We start from the raw sequence: 23,868 nt of genomic DNA, 5'->3' as shown, positions 1-23,868 counted from the left end.
ACCACATCTTGGTAGAACAAAAATCGACAATACAAGCTCACAACACAGACAAACAGATATCTCGCTCTACTCATTTTCCATTGATCCTCTTATTAACGGTTAATTCAAATAATCGGTAGTTCGTAAATCGTACGCTCATGGCGCTCGTATAATTTTTGCTCCTGTTTGACGTTTGTTCACTACCGCCACCTAGTTAGGAGATTGCGAAACATTGGCATTAATTGGCATTGAGCGATTATGTTCTCGTGCGAGACCATCATTTGAATCGCAATTTGTTCGAAGTGATACGTCTGTTTGTCTGTGGTTCCCATTTCAGTGGCTTTTTGAGTCAATCATTATCGTCGAATTGCGGAAAAGGTATTTTAGTAAATGAAACCTTGTATGATTAGTTGATAAAATAATAAATATTCATATGCAAGGTACATTCGTTTTTGAATTTACAAGATATCTGTTATTTCATTATATTTATCAAAAGGTGAACTACAGAATTGATAGATACTCACTTTAATATTATCGAGAAGAATACAGTCTATCACATAAACCATTGAATAACTGCTTTGTTGTATCTGCTCATAAATGCTCTTGTTGAACACAGTACCAACGTAATGCTGTCTCAAGATATCGAATGCGCGACAATGAGCAGGTTGAAACCCTTTTTAGTCCATTCTACCTAAGTGATAACGCAACAAATCAATATACTACAATAATTTTCATATTCAGGACGAAAATTTTAAAAGATATTTTATATGTTTACGTTCGAAAACAAAATTCATATTTTTTTTGTCAGTTCCGCAACCATGCGTCTCCATTACAACATTTTTTTCAAAAATGTAAATTTTTCGTTCTTAGCGCAGTTTTGCGCAGACAGTGACGTATATCCCCAAAAACTAGACAAGATTTGGGGTTATATGCAACACACCTGATCGGTCCGAACTGTTTCATTAAAAAGTACTTGATCAATTTAGCCTGAATTTCTTATAAAAAAATCAGTGAAAGTTCTTTTTTGAATGGTCTTAGAAGACAACAAATATAAGCTTAGATCAAGATTGAATGTTGTAATCCTAAGGTTGAATGTATCCCTAAACAATAACAAAATTCATAGATTTTAATATCAGCTGTATGTTATACATTGCGGCATTGAAGTTATGGTTTGAAATTATGATGATAAAAACAAATCATTCGATACCTTATTTTCCAACTTTGAAAAATTCCCCTAAACTCAATTTTGATTCAATTGACTTGAAATTTTGGATTTTTCTTAGTTGAAGTATTTGTAATAAGAGAAAAATATCAAAGCAATGAAATTTTATGATCTAATTTTGAGGTTTTGTCCGGCCTGCGGCCACTGTGCGCGGGTTCGGCATCGTACACACCAAATTTTTATTGCTGGAATCCAGCAAAGTTTTGCTGATTTTTGGTGTGCTGTAAATTCAGCAATTCAATCAGCAATAAAATGTTTGCTGGATCATTCAGCAACACGAATTGTCATCGGTTGACAGATCGTTTGCTGAACAACCAGTAACCCGAAATTAAATTTGCTGGTCAATCAGCAATTTGACGCGAAGTAGATTTGACAGATGCATTGCTGAATAATCAGCAAAACGCATTCAGATTTGCTGATTAATCAGTAAACGATTCTAAAATAAGTTTGCTGGTATTCCAGCAAATTTGCAGTTTGCTGGATGATCAGTAAAGCTGAGATTCTATTTTTTGGGAATAGCGGCTTTGATTTCAAGTTGGAAAATTCCAAATATCCTGATTTTAGGCTTACGTAATCGCCAAAAGCTTCGTTTAAAAGCACAAAAGACGAATATGCCGGCCTCTTAGTCGTATTTGAAATTTTCCAGCTAAGAAAAAATAGCCCCTTTGGGGGTTTCCTTCTAAAAATAAAATGAACTTTTTTTAAATGAACGATTTTTTTTCTCTACGATTTTTTTCTTAAAATTATCATTGCTGCATGTCAACTTTTGGCTTGAAATCAAGCTCATTTAAGCTGCAACATAAAACCATTAACAGTGGTAGATGGCTTTGCTACGTGAAACACTTCTGACAGGAAAAAAGAGTAAAAATTGGAAAGAGATGGTTCGAATTTGAGGTTGAAAAAATAATGTGCTTTGATCATGGTGAAAAAGCCGTTCTGAATTTCGGATCCGCTTGTAAATACTCGTTTCCCGATCCGGATGTACGTTTCACCTGCACTGTACATTGGCCCTTTAATTATAAGGACAGGACTGTCCGTTGCCCGATAACCCGCAGCAAACTGGTCAATGTCATCTTCCGGCTGAAATAAAAAAAAAAATACATTCAATTTACATTTACGTTTAAATTGCAAGAATTCTTACATTTATCCATTCCAAAACTCTCTCGAGTAGGTTGACGATTTTCTGAGATCCTTTGTTCACACGTTTGACGCCACGTGACGGATTTTTCTCTCTGATGATGAGGAGCGAGCGAATAAAATCTGTGAAAAATAGAGGTCTTTATTGAACAATGATTTTTCATCTGGGTCTAACTGATGCGATTAAATTTTCTTCATTGATTTCGATGCATGAAAAATGATTATTGTCAGAGAAAGCTCTCAGTTAATAATTCCCACAACCTTCAAATTAATCTTGCATCATAATAACATTGCTTTCGCTGAAAACCCCTACTGATTTTTTTTAAACACAACCAAATGTGGCTACTATCATCCCTTCCTTTCTTGACGTAACGTTTCACTATGACTAAGCCTGCTTCTCAGCCTAATGTTCTTTAAGCACTTCGCCATTTTTTTTTTTTACTGAGAGCTTTCTCTACCAATGGTCATTTTGCATGCGTATATCGTGTGGCAGGCACGAACTATGATCTATGCCCAAGGAAGTCCAGACTCTTCTCATTACGAAAACATCCTAGACCGACCGGGAATGGAACCCGTCACTCAGCATGGGCGTGCTGAGTACCCGCGCGTTTATCACTACGGCCCCCCTGCTATGTGGCTACCATGCCGCTTTGAATTTACTTACGATCACAAACTGTTGTCTGCAAATGATTGAATTTCTGCACGATTTTATCCTGCAAAGCATTCCAATCTTCAATGCCGTTGGTTGCAGATGGAAACATTTCAACGAAGTCCAGATCGATCTGTTAAAATATTTTTAAAATTAGTGAAATATGAAAACAGTTTGTTTATAGTACCTAATATTACCAGCAGTCCGTCGAACGACGTCGACAGGGGGAACATTTCGATCAGTTCGTCATATGAACCTGGATTCTTCTGTCTGATTACGTTGCGCATCGTCATAGTTTTAATCCAATCATTTCGAATGATTTTGTAAGATTCCTTCGATGGTACGACGAATTTTAGTTTATTGATCTAGAATCAAACCCCAAGCAAAAAGGAAATTAACATTCAATTATTGTTTCTACTGTAGTTCATGCTGGCGGCCGCCAGGCTCAGCCTTGGTTTCAAAAATAAAAACGGCATGAATCTCACCTCTAACTACGGTAAATGCTAAATGCATAGGGTCTGGGATCATTTGGGCAGGAGTACCTATTTTGGGCACTTGCTGCTATAACTCAGCCAATTTCAAACCGATTGACTTGAATTTTTGAACACGACTAGATACTGTGCGTATCTGATCGTATTTCAAAAATCAAGTAAATCGGTTCAAAATTGACTGAGTTATAGCAGCAAGTGCCCAAAATAGGTGCTCCTGCCCAAATGGTCCCAGACCCTACGTTATTATTACAAAATATACATACTGTGTCAGCCAAATCCGTCGAATCGCTCTCGCCACTGCTGGTTGTTGGATCGGAACTGCTGCTCAGTTCTTGGGCCGCATCAGCAACGGCTTTGCTGTGACGAACCTGCTTCTTATCTTTCTTCACCATATATTCGATATGGTAATGCAGCTTGCCTCCGTGTTTACCGTATCCTCTGCCGTTTGGGTAAAACCACACAGCCTGTAAAAATATTTTGTGTATTATGTTGATATATGTGAAATAATATTATGTTCTCAACAAACCTGAGGGACATCGGCACTCTCGGATTTTAGAACTGGGTATTTGCTTACCAATGATTTGGCAACGACGTCCTTGTGATGCACACTTGGATGGCTAATAAAAGATAGAATCAGAATTATTATGGATGGATGCAAACATCAAAAAAGGTCCAAACGTCATTCTGCTGTTTGAACGCAGCGAAATGGAAAGGAACATTACGCCCTTATGATACTAAATGCGAGATCTGTATTGCGATAGTGCACAATCGATTGTTTTAGATAGCTTGCATATTTTCTCGACACTGATTTTTCATTTGGGCCTAACTGACATTTTCGAGTTCTCTTCATCGATCCTCTCTTTGTGTTGTCACAGAATGTGTATTGAGTTTTCCAAACATTTTTTGGTTGAAATGCGAAGAAGACGACTACATGTTGCTATAGAAGAATTATGATTTTGTTTGTTTTGATCAAGTTATTAGCGAAAGAGAGAGTCGATGAAGAGAAGTCGATCAATTCAGTTAGGCCCTTATGAAAAATCATTGTCGAACTATTTGAGCCGATGCACACGGGCGGCGCGTGCACGCATGTGCGTCCTGAGTTATACACAATCAAATGGGAGGATGCACACGAGAACGCAACGCTACCGCACCGCACCGCAGCGTATGCAGCACGCAACGTCAGCGCATTTCCCACAGGAACGAATTAAAGTTCGGCTCTTTCAATATGTACCAGCAAATTTGGGTTTGCTTACGTAAGCCATTAAGCCTTTTTGAAATGTTGCCGTCGATGTACACTACCCGTCATAATTACAATCAATCCAGTTACAGTCTGGCAAACTCTTATGTTGGGGTCGTACTATGACGTCACGGTGCAGCATTCCTCGGTGAGGAGGTGTGATTGGCTCTGGTCGCCTGAGTGACTTTAGTCATAAGTGCTCACACAAGAATATTGGAACATTATTTAATGAATCGTCCAGAAAGTTTAGCATCACCCAGAATATCTTGAAAGCCTGATGGCCTACGGAGCTTGCTGTCTCCAGCATAGTTACTCAGAAATTCAAGTGCAACAACTTTGCTGAAGATTACATCTACGTAGGCCCTCAGATTTTCGAGATGTTCTGGGTGATGCTAAATATTCTTGAGTGATTCATTATCGTTGCGTTACTTCTTTGTGAGTATATAAATACTTATGACGGGTACTGTATATCGAAAAAAATCGATTAACTAAAAGTCGATCAATCCTACGGTGAGAAACGTCAAAAGATAGATTTAGGTAAACAGAAATACAGATAAGTTGAAATAAGTTATAATTATTAGTCCGTAATTCCGTAATATGCATAAAATTTAGCAGCAAAAAGCTAATGACATCGAAAATGTGAAAGGCATGACTCTAATGCAGTTATGCATCCCAGTCAGTATATAAGTTTTGATTATCTTTGGTTACAGAAATTATTCCACTTAAGTCGGCAGACTAGCAGAAAAAAACAGGCCGCAATAACAAACAGGACAAGTTCAGCTAATTCCAACCATTTCTAAAGCGGTGGCCGAAAAATCAACTTTAAACTTTGCAAAGATAGGTACGTATCTGGCAGTGAAAACCAACCGTCGTAGAAAATAATGCTGGTTTCCTAAATCAGTGACTGTTTCGGGTCCGGTCAGGGTGTTTTCAGGTGGGATACATTCTCGACTTTCTGAACATAGTGTATCATCACAGACACTAGTCTGTGGTATCATTGTGCTAGCCACAAAATTTAGAAATTTATGCAATGGCAGGCAAAAAGCCCTTCAATTCATAACTGTGGAAGTGCTCAACGAAAGTTGAAGAGACAGGCCAAGTTCTAGTGGAAACATAGAACCAGCAAGAAGAAGAAGAATTCCAGTGAGAGCATTCAGTCTCTTGCATTGTTGAAAATGAAACGCTTCTGTGTATTATGATAAATACATTAAATGACTTTATAAACCAGTACAATTCAATATGTACTAATTATGATTTAGGGGTGATACACAAATTATGTCACGCAAAAATCGAACTTTTTCAACACCCCCCTTTTTTTTTTAAAAATATTGAGGTCCCATACAAAAAGTGTGACGTAGGGGGGAGGGGGGATTGAAAAGGTCGATTTTTGCGTTACATAATTTGTGTATCACCCCTATAGTAAAAGCATAATCCTAAAACAAATTAAAAATAAATTTCGCAAGCAGCTCTTATTAGCAGGTTGTTCAAAATTAAAGGACAGACAAATTTCAAAGAAGCTTTTGGCCTTACACCCAAACAAGGGTAGAGTTTGCTTTTCAACAAACAATTTTCAATTGAGGGCACTTATGAAATCTCTAAACACGTTGTGCAATTTTAAAACTTATCCACTAAATTTTTTTTTAAATTTTTCGTGAAAACTACTTACTAGCCAAACCGGTAGATGAGGTATTCGCCGAGTACTTTGGTAATCGAAGTGACCAAGCTATGCGTAACCGAGTGTTGCTCTTTCAATGATTCGATTATGGCACGACCATCTTCTGTCTGCTGGAATATCAAATCGATGTCAAATTCCTAAAAAAAAGAACAATTTCTGATTAGTACGTAACTATGCAGCAAAACTAAACATTTACCTTTTCCAGTGATACAGACGTTTCGTCTTGCTCAATATATTCGACCTCTTCGTAATCAACGGGTTCTGCCGGCTCTTCTGTCGCGTCTTTTGGATTGCCACGAGTCATCCTTTGAAATTTTTGAATTTTTTTTCTTTGACCGGTGTTGAGATGCAGCCTGTTGAAATCTGTTTCGTCCAGCATCGTGAACGTTTCCATGTCTTCAATTCCCTCGGCGTCTGTTGATATCATACGTTTTAAAAGTCGTCATTGTAAATTTTACGTGAAACGTAATGGGTATCATCATTATATTTCTTCCAAAATGAAAACGTCGTGTGGCGATGTACTTTTGTTAAATCAATCAACAAATACTGTTGTTTGTTATCTACCAAGTATGCCTGAAGAATTTCATCGAAATCAACAGTTTCCCACGATGTGATCAAAAGTTGGACCACGTTTTTAATCACGAGTATCTCCTGAATTTCTCCAAAACTAGGTAGACCACTTTCCTCATCTTCATGGATTGCAACAACGCAGTGCTTTCTAAATCGAATCCCATTGTGAATTATCTCTTTTGGACAAAAACAACGATCCCCTGTACCATAATTCAACAAAGGAGCTGACAACGTATCTTCAACCAATACAGTACTTCCTGATTGGTAGCTGGTGTTTTCCTTGAACGGTTTTTCGGCAATGGTAACTGCTTGTGCAAATATCTGTCGTTTGGCCAAGCTAAGACACACATTCTTGTAATTCCGAGCCGTATTCATCTGTGTTTTAATTGATTTATTTTTTTGCTCGAATATGCGACAGTCATATTGCTGTAGTGGTCCGATTTCCTTGATGCACTCAGGATAATGATATAGATGGTGAAGCTTGTTTGGTCGACTTTGGAATAATTTGAAGAACATATTATGGAACATTTTAATGGAGATTTCTAATTCAGCTAATAGATAATCCGGAACAGTGGGCGAAAACGCAATTCGGGTTATGTTGATAAGTATGCTGATTAGGGCCATGTATTCACAATCTTTTGACACTTTGTGCATAAAAAGAAAGGGAAATGCTTGCAACAGAAGTAGGTACTGTGATGCAGTTTGTCGCATCCTGTGCTTTGTTGGTTGTAATAGCATAGGAGCAGTTATATTTGCTGAGGGTTTATTTTTCCTGTCACGATAACCGTAGTTGAACGTTTTCAATCGATGGTTAATAAAGTCGATAGAAAACCCGAGGTTTTTGTTTCTGTAGTACTGCGCCAGAACAAGTTGTAGTGTTACCGGAATTACACCCTCGGCCAAATCGTGCATCACGTCAAATGAATGGTTATCAGTTAAATGAAATTGTTCCAGGTCATTTAAGATACAGCCACCCGGTTTTAACCCACACTCTTTCGATGATACTTCTTTGGTTTGTAATCGCTGCAGGTTTGTCTCGTACCATTGACGGTCGCGCAAGGGATACTGGTTCACATAAGGATCTTCCAGAAATTTATTTCGGGTTATCGTACATTCGCGACAAAAGAAGTTAGCTGATGGCCCTAATAACCCTAACAGCTCGTGCATAGCTAGTGTGTCTCCTGCCACTACGATTACTGTGCCTCTTATGGTTATTGTTTCATCTCCGACAAAAACAGTTACGCCATTTTCTAACCTCTTCAGATCTTCGACCAATGGAGCGAGGATTTTGTTATACCCATGGACTTTAGAATCGGCTGATTTTGCGTAAATGAGAGGAAATACTGATTTGGTCGATGCGTTAAACTCTTTGGGCAAATTTTGAATTTTAAAATAAATTGCTGAAATTTTTTTATTTCCAGCTCTGGAGCTCAGCGCATTGCATGGCTCAACGTCGTCTTCATAAATAATAATCCTGAGAGCGTCGGGAAATTTTTTGAAATAGTTGCTTTTTTTGAAAATCCTTCCATCAGCGTATGAGTAGTACGATCCGAATTGACCATTTCGCAAATCATTCTGGTAACATCCCATTAAAGCTGAGCGATTCTGTGGGTTGCGTAGTATCATTTTCAATGATTCTACAATAGGTATGTACTGAAATGTATGTTTGACCTACAATGCAGGTAGTAACATGATATTAACCATTTTAATTAATTATATGAGGCCGGAACAATTTGTTTTATCGCAAGCTGCTGACCAGCTAAGGAGTTGTTAATAAACAATATAGTAGACGTTCGTTGGGTGTAAACAGTTTAACAACAATTCCTTTCAACTGAAAGTCCGTTAACTGTAACCATTTTGCTATTTTTTTTAACAAACAAGGTGATTGATTGATTGATTGATTTGTCTTTGCATCAGAGACTTTCAGCTCTTGGCTGGTTCGTCTCTACAAATAAGATGACAACTGCATCTGAATGCACTCTCAGCTGCATTGAAACGTTTTTTTTTTAGATTTTAGAAAGGATTTTAGATGAATTTGACGTCTGCAACTGCAACTGCACTTGGTTAACGAATTTCATTCGATAGTTGAAAGGTTTTTTTTATTCGTGAATTTTAACTAAGGCTAATTCTTCACACAACAGTTGAAAGGTACCTGCCTGGGTCATATTGATTCAAACACCTTATCAAGATTTAAGTTACAAAGTTGATAATTAAAAGGTTTGTGTATTTTTGTGGGTTAAAGACGTTTTAGATAAAAGTTCAAAACATATTTGTTCCGGCCGTACTGCCATTCATTAAATTTTCAGGAAAAATTACCTTGGTGGATGCTGCTTTTCCTTGTACAAATCTGCTTGATTCCTTTTCTCTCAGCATGATAGTTCGAGTTTGGGGGGTTAAACCAACCAACTTACTAAGAAATTGTTGTTGCTTAGCAGGAGTTTTAACTTCTTTAAAAACATCCTCCAAACTCAAATTGTTTTGAAGTTCGACTATTTGCTCTGCTGGGATGTGAGAGGCATACTGATCCAAGAAAGTCGACACCGTGTGTCGAACAAAGCTATTAATCTGCCCGATAATGGATTCACCAAAAGTTATGACTTCTTGCACTTTCTTATCTGTGAAGGAAACGTCTGCCTTCAGTCGACAGAGGGATATCGCTGCAAATTCTCGAATAGACTGCGCCGAACAGTGCTCAGTCTCCTCCGGTAAATTTTCATCGGGAAGCTCGTCAAAATTCTCGTCGGAGGCATCTGTTTGACAATGTTGTGCTTCGATCATGGCTGTTACGGCAGCCTGATGTCCCGGCAATGGATGCTTGGCAAGAACGTGTGTTTTCAAATTTTTGAATGTCCGATAGCTCATCCGACATCCGCCCTGCATACAGGTGTAATGTACCAGAGTTTTATCAAAATCTTTGTTATCGGCATGAAATTTTAAATGCCGCCGCAGTCCGTCTACATAACCTCCCACTTGTAGCTTACAGTAAAAACATTTAAGACAATCCGCCATTTTTGTTTAATTCCGCTCGGTCCTAAAAATCACAAATATTTATGATAAAATTACTCACGGAATAGCTCCTCCAAGTCCAGGCTCTCATTTTGTTTTAAATCCTTCAGGACAGCCTGTAGTTCTGGATCCATTTTTAATTTTAACCCACAAAAACTCACTTTTTTCGAAAACACTCGATCGAACTGCACGCGAACTGTGAGACGAGACGACAATGTTTTGACTTTTCGGAATGACAGACCTTGTGACAGAAAGACCCGGGTTGCTGGTTGTTCAGCGAAAAATGAATTGCTGGAGTGCGTTCAGCAATGTTTTTTGCTGATTTTCGGCGAAATGTCAAATCGGTCGAGCGAAGTGCTGATTTCCAGCAAAAAATGAACTACTGAAATGCGTTCAGCAATCAATAAAGCTGAATTTCAGTAAAATAAAGAGATGTTTGCTGAAGTTCAGTAAATCGATGTATTGCTGATATGCTTCCAGCAAAAAAAATTGCTGGATCATGAACAAAAAATTTGGTGTGTAGCGCTGCAGGAGGTGTGTTGGACAGGATCCATGGTGCGAACGTTTAGAGGTAATCATACCATCTACCAGAGCTGCGGCAACACACGCGAGCTGGGAACAGCTTGCATCGTGATGGGTGATATGCAGAGGAGCGTGATCGGTTGGTGCCCGATCGACGAAAGAATGTGCAAGTTGAGGATCAAAGGCCGATTCTTCAACTTCAGCATAATAAACGTGCACAGCCCACACTCCGGAAGTACTGATGATGACAAGGACGCATTTTACGCGCAGCTCGAACGCAAGTACGATGGCTGCCAAGCCACGACGTCAAGATCATCATAGGTGATTTGAACGCTCAGGTAGGCCAGGAGAAGGAATTCAGACCGACGATTGGTAAGTTCAGCGCCCACCAGCAGACTAACGAAAACGGCATACGACTCATTGATTTCGCCGCCTCCAAAAATATGGCCATACGTAGCACCTTTTTCCAACACAGCCTCCCTTATCGTTACACCTGGAGATCACCACAGCAGACGGAATCTCAAATCGACCACGTTCTGATTGACGGACAGCACTTCTCCGACATTATCGACGTCAGGACCTATCGTGGCGCCAACATCGACTCCGACCACTATCTGGTGATGGTCAAACTGCGCCCAAAACTCTCCGTCATCAACAATGTCCGTTATCAACAATGGCGACCGCCACGGTACAACCTAGAGCGACTGAAGCAATCGGATGTCGCCTCAGCATACGCGCAGAATCTCGAAGCCGCGTTGCCAGACGAGGGCGAGCTCGATGAGGCCCCTCTAGAGGACTGCTGGAGTACAGTGAAAGCAGCCATCAACGACGCAGCAGAGATCACCATCGGGTACGTGGAACGGAATCGACGGAACGAATGGTTCGACGAAGAGTGCAGAACAGTTTTGGAGAAGAAGAACGCAGCGAAGGCGGTAATGCTGCAGCAAGGGACACGACAGAACGTGGAACGTTACAAACAGAAGTGGAAACAGCAGACCCGCCTCTTTCGGGAGAAAAAGCGCCGCCTGGAAGAAGCGGAGTGTGAAGAAATGGAACTGCTAAGAAACACGAAAGTTCTACCAGAAGCTCAACGCATCCCGCAACGGCTTCGTGCCGCGAGCCGAAATATGCAGGGATAAAGACGGAGGCCTCTTGACGGACGTACGTGAGGTGATCGAAAGGTGGAAGCAGCACTTCGATCAGCACCTGAACGGCGTGGAGAACGTAGGCACGGGAGCCCACGGCAACGGAGGAAACTACGACGCCAGTGCAGCGGAGGACGGAAATGAACCAACTCCCACGCTGAGAGAAGTTAAGTATGCCATTCACCAGCTCAAAACCAACAAAGCAGCTGGTAAGGATGGTATCGCAGCTGAACCAATCAAGATGGGCCCAGAAAAGTTGGCCACCTGTTTGCATCGGCTGATAGTCAGGATCTGGGAAACTGAACAGCTACCGGAGGAGTGGAAGGAAGGGGTAATCTGCCCCATTCACAAGAAAGGCGACCATTTGGAATGTGAGAACTTCAGAGCGATCACTATTTTGAATGCTGCCTACAAAGTGCTATCCCAGATCATCTTCCGTCGTCTGTCACCTAAAACGAATGAGTTCGTGGGAAGTTATCAGGCTGGCTTCATCGACGGCCGGTCGACAACGGACCAGATCTTTACCGTACGGCAAATCCTCCAGAAATGCCGTGAATACCGGGTCCCAACGCATCACCTGTTCATCGACTTCAAAGCGGCATTCGACAGTATCGACCGCGCGAAGCTATGGAGAATCATGGACGAAAACGGCTTTCCTGCGAAGCTGACTAGACTGATTAAAGCAACGATGGACGGTGTGCAAAACTGCGTAAGGGTTTCGGGTGAACTATCCAGTTCATTCAAATCTCGTCGGGGACTGAGACGAGATGATGGACTCTCATGCCTACTCTTCAACATCGCTCTGGAAGGTGTGATGCGACGAGCCGGGCTCAACAGCCGGGGAACGATTTTCACAACATCCGGTCAATTTGAGTGCATTGCGGACGACATGGACATTATCGCCAGAACATTTGGAACGGTGGCAGAGCTGTACACCCGCCTGAAACGCGAAGCAGCAAAGGTCGGACTGGTGGTGAATGCCTCAAAAACAAAGTACATGCTGGTAGGTGGAACCGAAAACGACCGGATCCGTCTGGGTAATAATGTTACGATAGACGGGGATACTTTCGAGGTGGTGGAGCAATTCGTCTACCTCGGATCCTTACTGACGGCTGACAACAACGTGAGCCGTGAAATTCGGAGGCGCATCATCAGCGGAAGTCGGGCTCCAGAAGAAACTGCGAAAAAGATTCAACCAAATGCGCCATGTACAAAACGCCAATAAGACCGTTGATCCTCTACGGGCACGAGACATGGACCATGCTCGAGGAGGACCTGCAAGCACTCGAAGTTTTCGAGCGACGCGTGCTAAGGACGATCTTGGGCGGTGTGCAGGAGAATGAATAGTGTGTGGCGGAGAAGGATGAACCACGAGCTCGCTGCACTTTACGGCGAACCCAGCATCCAGAAGGTGGCCAAAGCCGGAAGGATACGGTGGGCAGGACATGTTGCAAGAATGCCGGACAACAACCCTGCAAAGCTGGTGTTTGCAACTGATCCGGTTGGCACAAGAAGGCGTAGAGCGCAGATGAGCACGATGGGCGGACCAGGTGAAGCGTGATTTGGCGAGCATTGGGCGCGACCGAGGATGGAGAGCGGCAGCCACAAACCGAGTATTGTGGCGTACTATTGTTGATTATGTCTTGTCTTAATGATGTTGAACAAATAAAAGTAAGGAAGTACGCATTTTGACTCAAAGCTCTTATACTGAAACTAAACTTTTTTTTGTAGCTGATAGATGTCATTGCACACCTCAAGGCACAGTTTGTTTCCCAAACCTCAATTATCAGCCTTATCGGCGTAGTCGTATCTCTGTTTCAGGAAAACGCTTCAAAATATTTGCCCAAATCGTCTGTTTATGGAGTATTATGTACTGTAAAGACGCATTTTGTACCGATCCCCCCGCCGCTTTAGTGAACGGTCGGTCGCCACATCTATCGATAAGGGAGAGGGGTGCCAATGCAAAGCACAGCACCATCATCAGAGAGAGAGAGAGAGAGAGAGCGAGCGCCGCCGAGTGGCACAAAAGCAGATCGACTTCGTCGTCGGTGGTGGTTATTGGTGAAATATAGGGAGGATAGGGTAGGCAGAGTTATACAGGGGCGAAGTGGGGCTATACATTGCGAACTAGACTGAGCTGTGCTGAAGAAATCGCAAACAATTATATCCGTTATTAGGTTGACGCAAAGTGATACGATGGTTAGGCGCGGACGGAAGGAGCTTTTTCGTTTCTTCTATTACTTTTGGACAGATATCCCTATGCTAACTTTCGCTTTGCAAAGTGGATTCGTTGACTATTTAGCAGGGATGGCGTTCTTGACCTAGGTATTAATAAGGAACCGAAATGTTTCATACAACTAAGATCTGACCTCACGATGTTCATCGCACTCCCAAACGTCATATTTGATATTCTTGTAAGTCTCGTCGCAGCCACAGATATTGCATTCCGATAGCCTAGTAAGGAAGGTGTGATCAAGGTATTCTGACGGGTCGATGCAAAAAAATCATCGAAGGTTATTTGACGCCTTATTAAGCGCCCACCTCAGTCACAGAGTCCGCTTTCTCATTGCACGAGATCAGGCAATGTGTAGGGACCCTAGTTATGGTGATGGTGTATGAGCGGTTTGGCAAAGCATGTAAGACTTAGCGTATTCTATTCAGGAAGTACGTTTGTTTAAACTGTCCTGCTAATAGTACCCGAATAACAATTTGTAGAATACATACGGAACGTAGAGGTTCTGCAATTCCGTGTTTTTTTTTTCTTTCATAGACCGGTCAAAACCCACACAGTAAGTATCGGAATCTGAAAAGTTGTCTCGATTGGTGTTAACTGAAGGTGGGCTTACAGCTTAACACATAACTATAAGTCGTAGTTTTAAGTTAGGCACGATTACATGTTATGCAGTAATCAATATAAAACTATTATATATTCTGCATGTGTGATTACCTTTATAACTCCCAAACAAATCACTTATCGCTCTGATAAGGCACTTCATTAGTTTACAACATGTTGCCGTTGTTGTCCCGCTTTCCACTGTCTGCATAAGGAGGGTTAACTTGTTCCATCCGTTTCTACGCCCTAAACACCGTATCAACCACCATCGACAAGTACTCTCCTTTGCCTCCAGTAACCCATGCTCATTCAACATACATACATCCGAAAAATATACATACTCGTGCGATACCCTGCCTAAGTTGTTTCTCCCTCACCCTTTATAGACGCTGAAAAGTTAGCCGGAATTCTCCGTTGTCATCGACTGCCGGTGCAGAAACATGTGAAGCCGTTCATCGGAATAAATAAATAAATAGTTGTAGGTAGGAAGCGTATAGCTGCGATACAATATTATGCCACGGGAGAGCAGCAAGTCCTTTCGGTTCGAATATTCGCATGGCACTCACTTCGGCTTCGACTGGTTCAAGAGAAGCACCCTCTCCATCCATCCATAGTCCAGACGCAAGAAAACAGGGTCCCCTGTTTCACCGCGCACGAACCAGGGTCGGTGTCGGTACGATCCGAATCATGTACAAAACGCAAAACAAGGACCCCACCGGTTTTCGAGCCACAGCTGATGTAGAAGTTCAAGTTTTTAACTTGACTTGAACATTTTGAATGTCTCAGAATTGGTTCCCATTCCGATCGTCGTCGTCCGTTGTAGTTCACCGTCCACACTGCCACCGTCGTCTGTATAAGTATGACTGTGAATGAGAACGAAAAAAAAAACAAGGAGCGATTCGACGACCCTCTTCGGTACGGTGAAGTTCCCGGTGCGCTGAACTAAAAATTGGGATATTATATGGTTGTTTTGTAGCACTACCATCACTATCGCATCATCAACGTAATCCATCGTCGTCGACCGACGGGCGGTTCGAGTTGGTAAAGCTTTGCATGTTTTTTTTTTTTTTTTGTGGAGAAAGAGGAGAAAATCATGCACGCTTGTGAGACTCAAGCAGGCCAAAACCGTGGACCGTAGGAGAGGTAAACGCGCAAGAAACGAGAAGCTGTGCGAGAAATCCGCCTGGTGCACCGAACTAGGACAGGTCAGGAAACCGAGGAAAGGAAGTGCGCCAGCCACCTCAGCGAAAAGAAGCAATATGAAGGGAGTTTGTCCGAAACGGAAGAGGTTGGGCATTGAAGCTGGTCCTTGTATAGCAAAGCAGAGTTGAATACTGGTACAAATCGTGGATAATGTTACAAAGATGATTATGTCTATTGCCAAGGCAGATTTTGCTTTTATCTACAATAACATAGCATTTTTTTTATCTGTCCAATCTTTTATTCTTTATTTATATATTCTATTTTGTCAACTACTAGGGCACTATGGCAGCGGAGTGCAATTTCTTTTTGACTGCTGTGCTGTGTATATGTACCTACACTTGTACAGAGTCTGTTAATCACTATCTTATTTACTTACTGATCGCTACGGTTCTGCTTCTCTTCTTCTTCGGTAGAATGAAGAACATTTGATGTTGTCGCTGTTGTTCCTTATCAGACCATTCGGAATCCAATAGATATGCATCGACGTGGGTCAGTCATCTATTTTTCGGTATTCGCTAGGCATCGTACACAGATTACGTAACGCTATAGGGGAAATAAGCTCTCTTAAACTATCTGGATACACCCTGAAACCCCTGAAGTCTCTTGCATTGTTTTAAAATCTCCTGAAGGCTTCATGAAACGTTCATGAACGCCTCTGAGACCCCTTAACACCTTTGAAGCCGGAATATCTCCTAGCGTTATTATGGATTTTTTGTTTCTGGATATCCTAGGTCATCGAAACTGTTCTTGAGTTTAGATCCTAAAGTCTACGGGTGTAAAGGTAACTTATTTCATTATACAAAGCTACGATTTGTAATCTATGGATATGGATGAGTAAGTTTTCTGACAGTTACAGTGTTTAACGAGATGAACCAGCCGAGGGCTGAAAATCTCGATAATAAAGAATAATAATAATAATAATAATAATAATAATAATAATAATAATAATAATAATAATAATAATAATAATAATAATAATAATAATAATAATAATAATAATAATAATAATAATAATAATAATAATAATAATAATAATAATAATAATAATAATAATAATAATAATAATAATAATAATAATAATAATAATAATAATAATAATAATAATAATAATAATAATAATAATAATAATAATAATAATAATAATAATAATAATAATAATAATGATAATAATAATAATAATAATAATAATAATAATAATAATAATAATAATAATAATAATAATAATAATAAGTTACAGTGGTTGTTTTCATCAACAAAGCTCTGTAGAAAAGCCCACACTATCCCAAAATATATAACAACGCTTATTGTTCCACTAACTACTTTGGTAAATACAGTGGATTATGTAACACTAACACTACTTAACGTAGTGGCAAAACCTATTATCACGAGTGTAGACCTGAAGCTATGGTCTCCGGAGTAGTGTCGTTGATCTGGAATATCTCAAAACTATCTTAAAATGACTCATGGTATGCCAGGTGGATTACAGATTACAGTTTTAAGTCTATTGTGAGAATAACTACTGTTACTATCAAGAGCTGAACATCAGGATAGTTTGGACGACCCTCAATGTCCCAAATATATAGGAGGCTTTAGGTTGGTCTAGTTACCGCGATTGATTATGATTCAGTATGTCAGATATAGCTGATGTTACGAGTGTAGACCTGAAGTTCTGAACTCGAAGATATTTTGGTTGACCTGGAATATTTCCATTTGAGATTTCAAGAGCTTAACGTATCTCAGCAGACTATGCTATGGTATTATCTACGTCGGGCAAATAATAAACCTCGTTTTCCCATATTAAAAGACTGCGTAGCCTTTCAAACCGTGGATTAAAATCCTCAGTCGATCCTCCAGAAGAGCTATGGTATTATTTATGGTGAAAACACATAAAGTTTTTCTTGCAGATATGAAGGACTTCATCATAGAACAGTTTCGACGAACCTAATTGTCCGAAAGGTTTAAAATAAAAAAAGTAGGCTTCAGATTGGTCCAGTAACCACGAATAAATATGCAACGTTACTCAGTATAGCAGATATGGCTGTTGTTACGAGTGTAGACCTGAAGTCCTGAACTCCAAGGTAGTTTGGCTGACCTGGAATATCCCTGCAGTGTCTCTAAATGACATTTGAGATTTCAAGAGCTTCGTGGATCCCAGCAGATTATGCAATACTATTATTAATGGTGAAAACACATAAAGTTATTCTTGTAGATTTGAAAGATTTCATTATAGAACATTTTGGACGACCCTAAATGTCCCAATGGCTTATAATAGTAACTGCGGTTGATTATACAACGTTACTCAGTATAACATATATGCCTACTGTTACGAGTGTAGACCTGAAGTTCTTAACTCCAAGGTAGTTTGGCTGACCTGGAATATCCCTATAGCGTTTATAAATGACATTGTAGATGTCAAGAGCTTCACGAGTAGGTAATGCAATGCCATTATTTGTGACGAAAATACAAAAAATAATTCTGGAAGATTTGAAGGATTTCATTATGACAGTTTGGAACACCTGGAATATCCCAGAATATAAAACATATGAACGTAACCCACATCCAAATTCAGCTTTTAGAACAACTGGTATGTTAATTATTTCGTTTTTCCAAATTCCATGGTGTTCAGGATGTTCAAGGTTATCAATGAAATACCAAATACATATATTATCATTTTTCCATAACACAACTAAATTTGTTACAACTTTGCCGATGACAGTATTCTGCTTTATCGAATGGGTGCATTTATGCAGCCGTTTCTAGGTTGGGGTCACTTATGACCCCTCCGGATCCAAAGAGCTAAATGCCTCTGAAAACTCATGAGATCCCTCAAATATTCCACATACTCCCTAAAACTTCATGAAATATCTCTGAAACGCCCTAGAAACTCCCGAAGACCCTCTGATTCCTATTGCAATAGCCTCCTGAGACCGCCCTTAAACGCCCCTAAGAACCTCTGAAATGTCCTTGAGTCCCTAAAGCGCCTCTGATACCTCCTTAAGCACCTTTGACACTCCTGAGATGCCCCTGAAATGCCTTCGCTATTGGGATATTCAGATACTCACTCAAAGCCCCTGGGCTGCCCAAAACTCCCTGAGAATTCCTGGAACGCCTCTGAGACCCCCTGAAATGCTCCTGAGACTTTCTGAAACGTCCATGAGACCCCTGAAATACCCCTGAGACCGCTTAAAGCGCCTCTTAGACCCCCTGGATCTCCTGAGATCCTCTGAAACGTTCCTGAGACCCATGAAAACCCCTAGGGCTCTCATGAAACGTATCCTTAAGATCTACTGGAAACCCTTGAAATCAACTGAAACGCTTCTAAGCCTCTAAAACCTTCTGATACCCTTCAGGGACCCCCTGGGATACATTGAGGCCTCCTTCCGAGTACCTTCTGAACCTCCCTGGAACGCTTCTGAGACCTCCATATACCATCTGAGATCTCTTGAGACCCCTTAAAACACCCTTGACACCGTTGGATCCCCTTGGAGATCCCATAAGGCCCCATGGAGCCCCTTATGACTCCCTAGAACCTCACCTGTAACGCCTCTAAGACCTCTTGGAGCCCCTGAGACTCCCTGAGATATCGTTAAACACCCCTTAGACCTCCCCGGTACGCCTGGATTGCTCCTGCGACATCTTAGTAACCCCTGAAACGCCCCTAAAATCCTCGAAACGTCCCTGAGACCACATCACATAAGTGGAACTACATAATCAGAGTGAAGGCAAAAGTTGTATCCTTTTCCAGCATGCAAAACTGTAATATCTTTTAAAAGAGGCGTCGAACTGTCTTTTATTAGTAAACAAAAATCATCTGTCCCAACCAGTATTCCAGTTTTGGCAAAGAATACACACGCAAATAAAACCGTTCCAGAATACGTCAACTTCCAGTCACGAAATCTGGAACGAGCTGGAACATGGCATACGATTCTACACCATGAATAAAAATCATGGATGCACGAACAACAAGGAACAATGTTCTGCAAACTAAACGTAACGCCTGCAAAATCGAGCACTGGCACTACGGAAAATCACAGAAACGTGATTTTCGTTCCAGAAATCATTCAGCAGTTCATGAGAGTGGCAACAGTGTTTACATAGGCTAGCACTTTGTTCACGGCTACGGTCTCATAAACGCGATTTTGTTCACGGACATGAGAATCTACTTTACGGTCGGCATTTGGTCGGCGATGAATTTTAAGGCATTTTCGTCGTGTCGTAATTAAATGTTGTCAACATTTATTTTGACTTTTACAACATACTTACCTATCACATTCAAAATAAACAGCCGCACAATATGTGAATACACATTTTAATAACATATTAAAAGAAATATCGTACTTCTTCAATGAGCGGAACCATTCGACAACAATTATCACTGTTGGTTTTATACACAGGCACTTGCGGCAGACACTTGCATAAGTTAAATACAGAAAAAAAGACAATCCACCAAAATACAATTAGGCAACTCACATACAGTAACTAACACACAACTGCAATTGCACTGAACTTTTTTAAATCGAGGATACTTTGATTAAACTATAACATTATCTTTCGGAACATTTATATGGACAGTAGCAGCCGGGCGGATGTTTTTTTTTTGCATGCGTTACCAATCATGACAGCACGCATGAACGGAGTTCCAGATAGCGGAACAAAATCACGAATGTGATTGTTGTGGATCGCAATATCGGGAATGCAGTTCACATTTTTGCAAAGCGTTACGAAATGGACAGACCAATCGAACGACCGCAAAATGTGTTCCTAGATGTATGACAATTCATCTCGAAAACTGGATTTTCTCATCACGTTAACTAGAACTACATCACGAAATTGAATAAGATGTAGGTTCCGCTCCTTGTGATATTTTGTTCCAGAATATCGGAACGGTTTTATTTGCGTGCAGGAACGAAGATTGGCACCTGAGACATGAGCAAAATTAGCTACTGGAAATCCACTTATTCATTTTGTCATAAACTTAATTGAAATCTTCGAAATCACACATCCTCGTTTCACATATCGATCTCCCTTTTATATTTAAGGCTAGAAAACGTATTTTCAACTTGAGTTTACAGAGTTTCATTACAATTTATGTCCTAATTAAGATCTCCACGGGCTTCCAGTCTAGATCTTTGAGGTCTTTGTTTTACTTCACAGCATTGAAATTTGGTATACATCCCAAGCAACACACATGTTATAATAGAGTTACGACAGCGCAAGTTTTGGTTGTATAGAAGTTTATCTATATATATAAAAATGCAGTGGCATACGTGGGACCGCGCATAACTTGCAAACGGATGGTCCGATTCGGGTTGTCTGAGTTTTGTTCTGTTAGTTTTCACCCAAGGAAGGTTTATGAAGCAAAAAACATAGAAAAAATGAGAGTTTTTTTGAAAATCGGGGTTTCGTGCATTTTGAACGGGGACTTGGACTTGACTAGGGACTTGAAACATCAAAAAACGCAGTAGGCAAGACAAAGTTTGCCGGGTACAGCTAGTTTTACGTAATTCTAACATTGTGTTGAAATAACGTAAAATAAACTTTTATACAACCAAAACTTGCGCTGTTGTAACTTTTATATAACATGTGTGTTACTTGGGATGCTGAAAAATGGTATGGTAATAATGTTTTAACTCATTTGACATTTCGGTGCCCTGTATACCAGCGTATGAAATCGGAAAGGCATCAACTTTTTGAGCCAGAGTTCCACTTATCTCTCTCTCTCTCTCTTCTTGGCGTAACGTCCTCATTGGGACAAAGCCTGCTTCTCAGCTTAGTGTTCTATGAGCACTTCCACAGTTATTAACTGAGAGCTTCCTCTGCCAATGACCATTTTGCATGCGTATATCGTGTGGCAGGCACGAAGATACTCTATGCCCAAGGAAGTCAAGGAAATTTCCTTTAGAAAAGATCCTGGACCGACCGGGAATCGAACTCGTCACCCTCAGTATGGTCTTGCTGAATACCCGTGCGTTTACCGCCTCGGCTATATGGGCCCACTTATGTTATGTGCTAAAGCCTTCTGATACTCCCCAGGAACACCCTAAGACTCATTGAGACGTCTCTCCAAGTACCTTCTGAACCCCCCTGGAACGTTTCTGAGACCACCGTATACTAACCGAAACCTCCTGAGACCATTAAAGCACCCTTGAGGCCCCCCTGAAACATCTCTGAGACATATGGATTCCCCCGGAGACCCCATGAAGCACCTTGGAATCTGCTGTGGCTTCCTAGAACCCCACTAATGCCCCCGGTAACGCCTCCAAGACCTCCTGGATCCCCCTGAGACCCCCTGAGAAACAATTAAACATCCCTGAAACCTCCCCGGTAAGCCTGAAACCCCATGCCCATTTGAAATGCCCCTGAAATCCTTAAAACGCCCCTGCGACCTTCTGATACTCCCCAGGAACCCCCTGGGACCCATTGAGACGTCCAGTATTATCTGAATCTCTCTGGAACGCTCCTGATCCTGAGACCTCCATATCGATGTTCGTTGCTGCAGGCTACGCAGCTAACCTTGTGGGTGCGATGTGCACTAGCCCCTCTCTGAAGCAATACCTTCTTGGTGGTTCCGGAGAGACGTAGGGTTTGGCGACCATAGGAATGGTTTAGTGGGTACGAGGAGAGAGTAGTCCTGGATTTTACTTTTGTTGTAGAAGACGGCCTGTCAGACCTACACTACCCTAACCTTCTGTTAGGGTGTCTGTTGAGCAGATTATCCCCCTATGGTTTAGAAGGAAAAAAAAAAAAAGACCTCCATATACCATCTAAAACCTCCAAAGACCCCCTGAAACGCCCTTGAGACCCAGTTTTTTTCTTCTAAACCATATGTGAGGATAATTTGCTCAACAGATACTCGGACCTCCCAGGTTGTGTTAATGACCGTTAGCTACAAAAGGAGTGAAAGCCAGGACTACTCTTTCTTCCACTCACTAAACTACATTGCCGTGGTCGTCAAACCCTTCGTCTCTCCGGAACAACCAAGAAGGCAGAGAGGAGTTAGTGTACATCGTACCCTCAAGGTTAACTGCGTAGCCTGCAGTAACGAACAACGATGACTCGCTCGGTAACATGCTGACGCTTAGCCAGTTTCCCGAGTGGTCCTCACCACTCCATTTGTTTTCGAAAGGCTGGCAGGGCCACCATGCCTGCTTCTAACTGCACAGCAAGTACAGGAACTGATACCGCGTGCTCGGCGATTTGACCTTCCCGCAAGTAAGGCCTTATCAGCCAGTGCACAGAAGCCGACATGGGGCCTACGTCGACCTTGTCGTAACCGAACGGATGCGGTGACCACCTGTGCAGTGCACTGTGGCCGCAGGTTCGTGAAAAGCTCTTTCACGTACTAGAGATGAGATCACTGGATCTCATCTAGATTTTTCACCTTCAGAGTAGCATCCGCTTTGAAAGCGCTCACCTCGACATCCTTGCCCTAGGACTTCTTCTGTCAGACACTTGTAGGTGGCGTCCTTGCGCTACTTGTCGCGCTTGAGCTCGAGGATCATTTCGCCTGTACAAGTACGTCTAATATGTACTGCGTACGTCGGCTCTCGGATTCGCGAGCTTGGCGTCGCTCGACATTGCCTTCAAGACTTTCGAGTACTTGAACTGTTCAGTCTTGATGGCGAGCGCGTTGCCTTTCTCGCGTCTTTTATTATGCCTGCTGTTCCTACGCTCCTATTCCTCAGAATTTTTCTTCGTCTTCTTTTTCCTGTCCACTAGGTCTAAATGGTGCCTTGCCCCGCCCTGAGCTGTGGTGGCTGAGGAGGTATCAGTGGTCACAACCTCCTGATTTATTGAATTTGGAGAGGGCCGGTCAGGTTCTTGCCTGACGGCTGCCTCACACGCTTCTACGATTGCTTGTCATATACAATCGTACCCGGCGTACTCTTAGGGCTACTCGCGAATGCAAAGGCCTCCGTCTGGGAAGGCTTCGGTACCTGCAACTTCACAGACTCTGCCGCTTCTGCAGTACCCATGACTTTATCATGGTCCTGCTTGGACGTATCGTAGACCTACGAAGTCTCATCTCAGGTCTGCTTGAGGTCTTTTCTGATATATGTTAGCTTTCAAGGCCGCAAAGTCAACTGCAGAGTAAGTCTGCTTATCAGTCAGATCCATGTAAACTGTAGCGTTGCCCCGTCGTAATTCAGGAAGCGCTGCGTACTGGAGAGTTTTTCCTGGTACACTCCAGGCTCTGTA

General features: G+C 41.6%; 1 protein-coding gene across 1 annotated transcript; it reads right to left on the bottom strand.

Annotated features, from left to right (window-relative positions):
• Nucleotides 1-23: 23 nt before the first annotated feature.
• Nucleotides 24-10,159, bottom strand: LOC134291381 (uncharacterized). Its single transcript, XM_062859059.1, has 8 exons — nt 10,028-10,159; nt 6,587-6,804; nt 6,382-6,527; nt 4,005-4,095; nt 3,742-3,942; nt 3,185-3,352; nt 2,343-3,120; nt 24-2,281 (listed from the first exon to the last, which is right to left on the bottom strand). The coding sequence occupies exons 1-7, from the start codon at nt 10,098-10,100 to the stop codon at nt 2,995-2,997; spliced, it is 1,023 nt and encodes a 340-aa protein (XP_062715043.1). The 5' UTR covers nt 10,101-10,159; the 3' UTR covers nt 24-2,281; nt 2,343-2,994.
• Nucleotides 10,160-23,868: the final 13,709 nt, after the last annotated feature.

The sequence above is a fragment of the Aedes albopictus genome, chromosome 3, assembly GCF_035046485.1.
Source record: "Aedes albopictus strain Foshan chromosome 3, AalbF5, whole genome shotgun sequence".
NCBI classification, from domain to species: Eukaryota; Metazoa; Arthropoda; class Insecta; order Diptera; family Culicidae; genus Aedes; species Aedes albopictus.
This window is presented reverse-complemented; position numbering and strand designations above follow the sequence as displayed.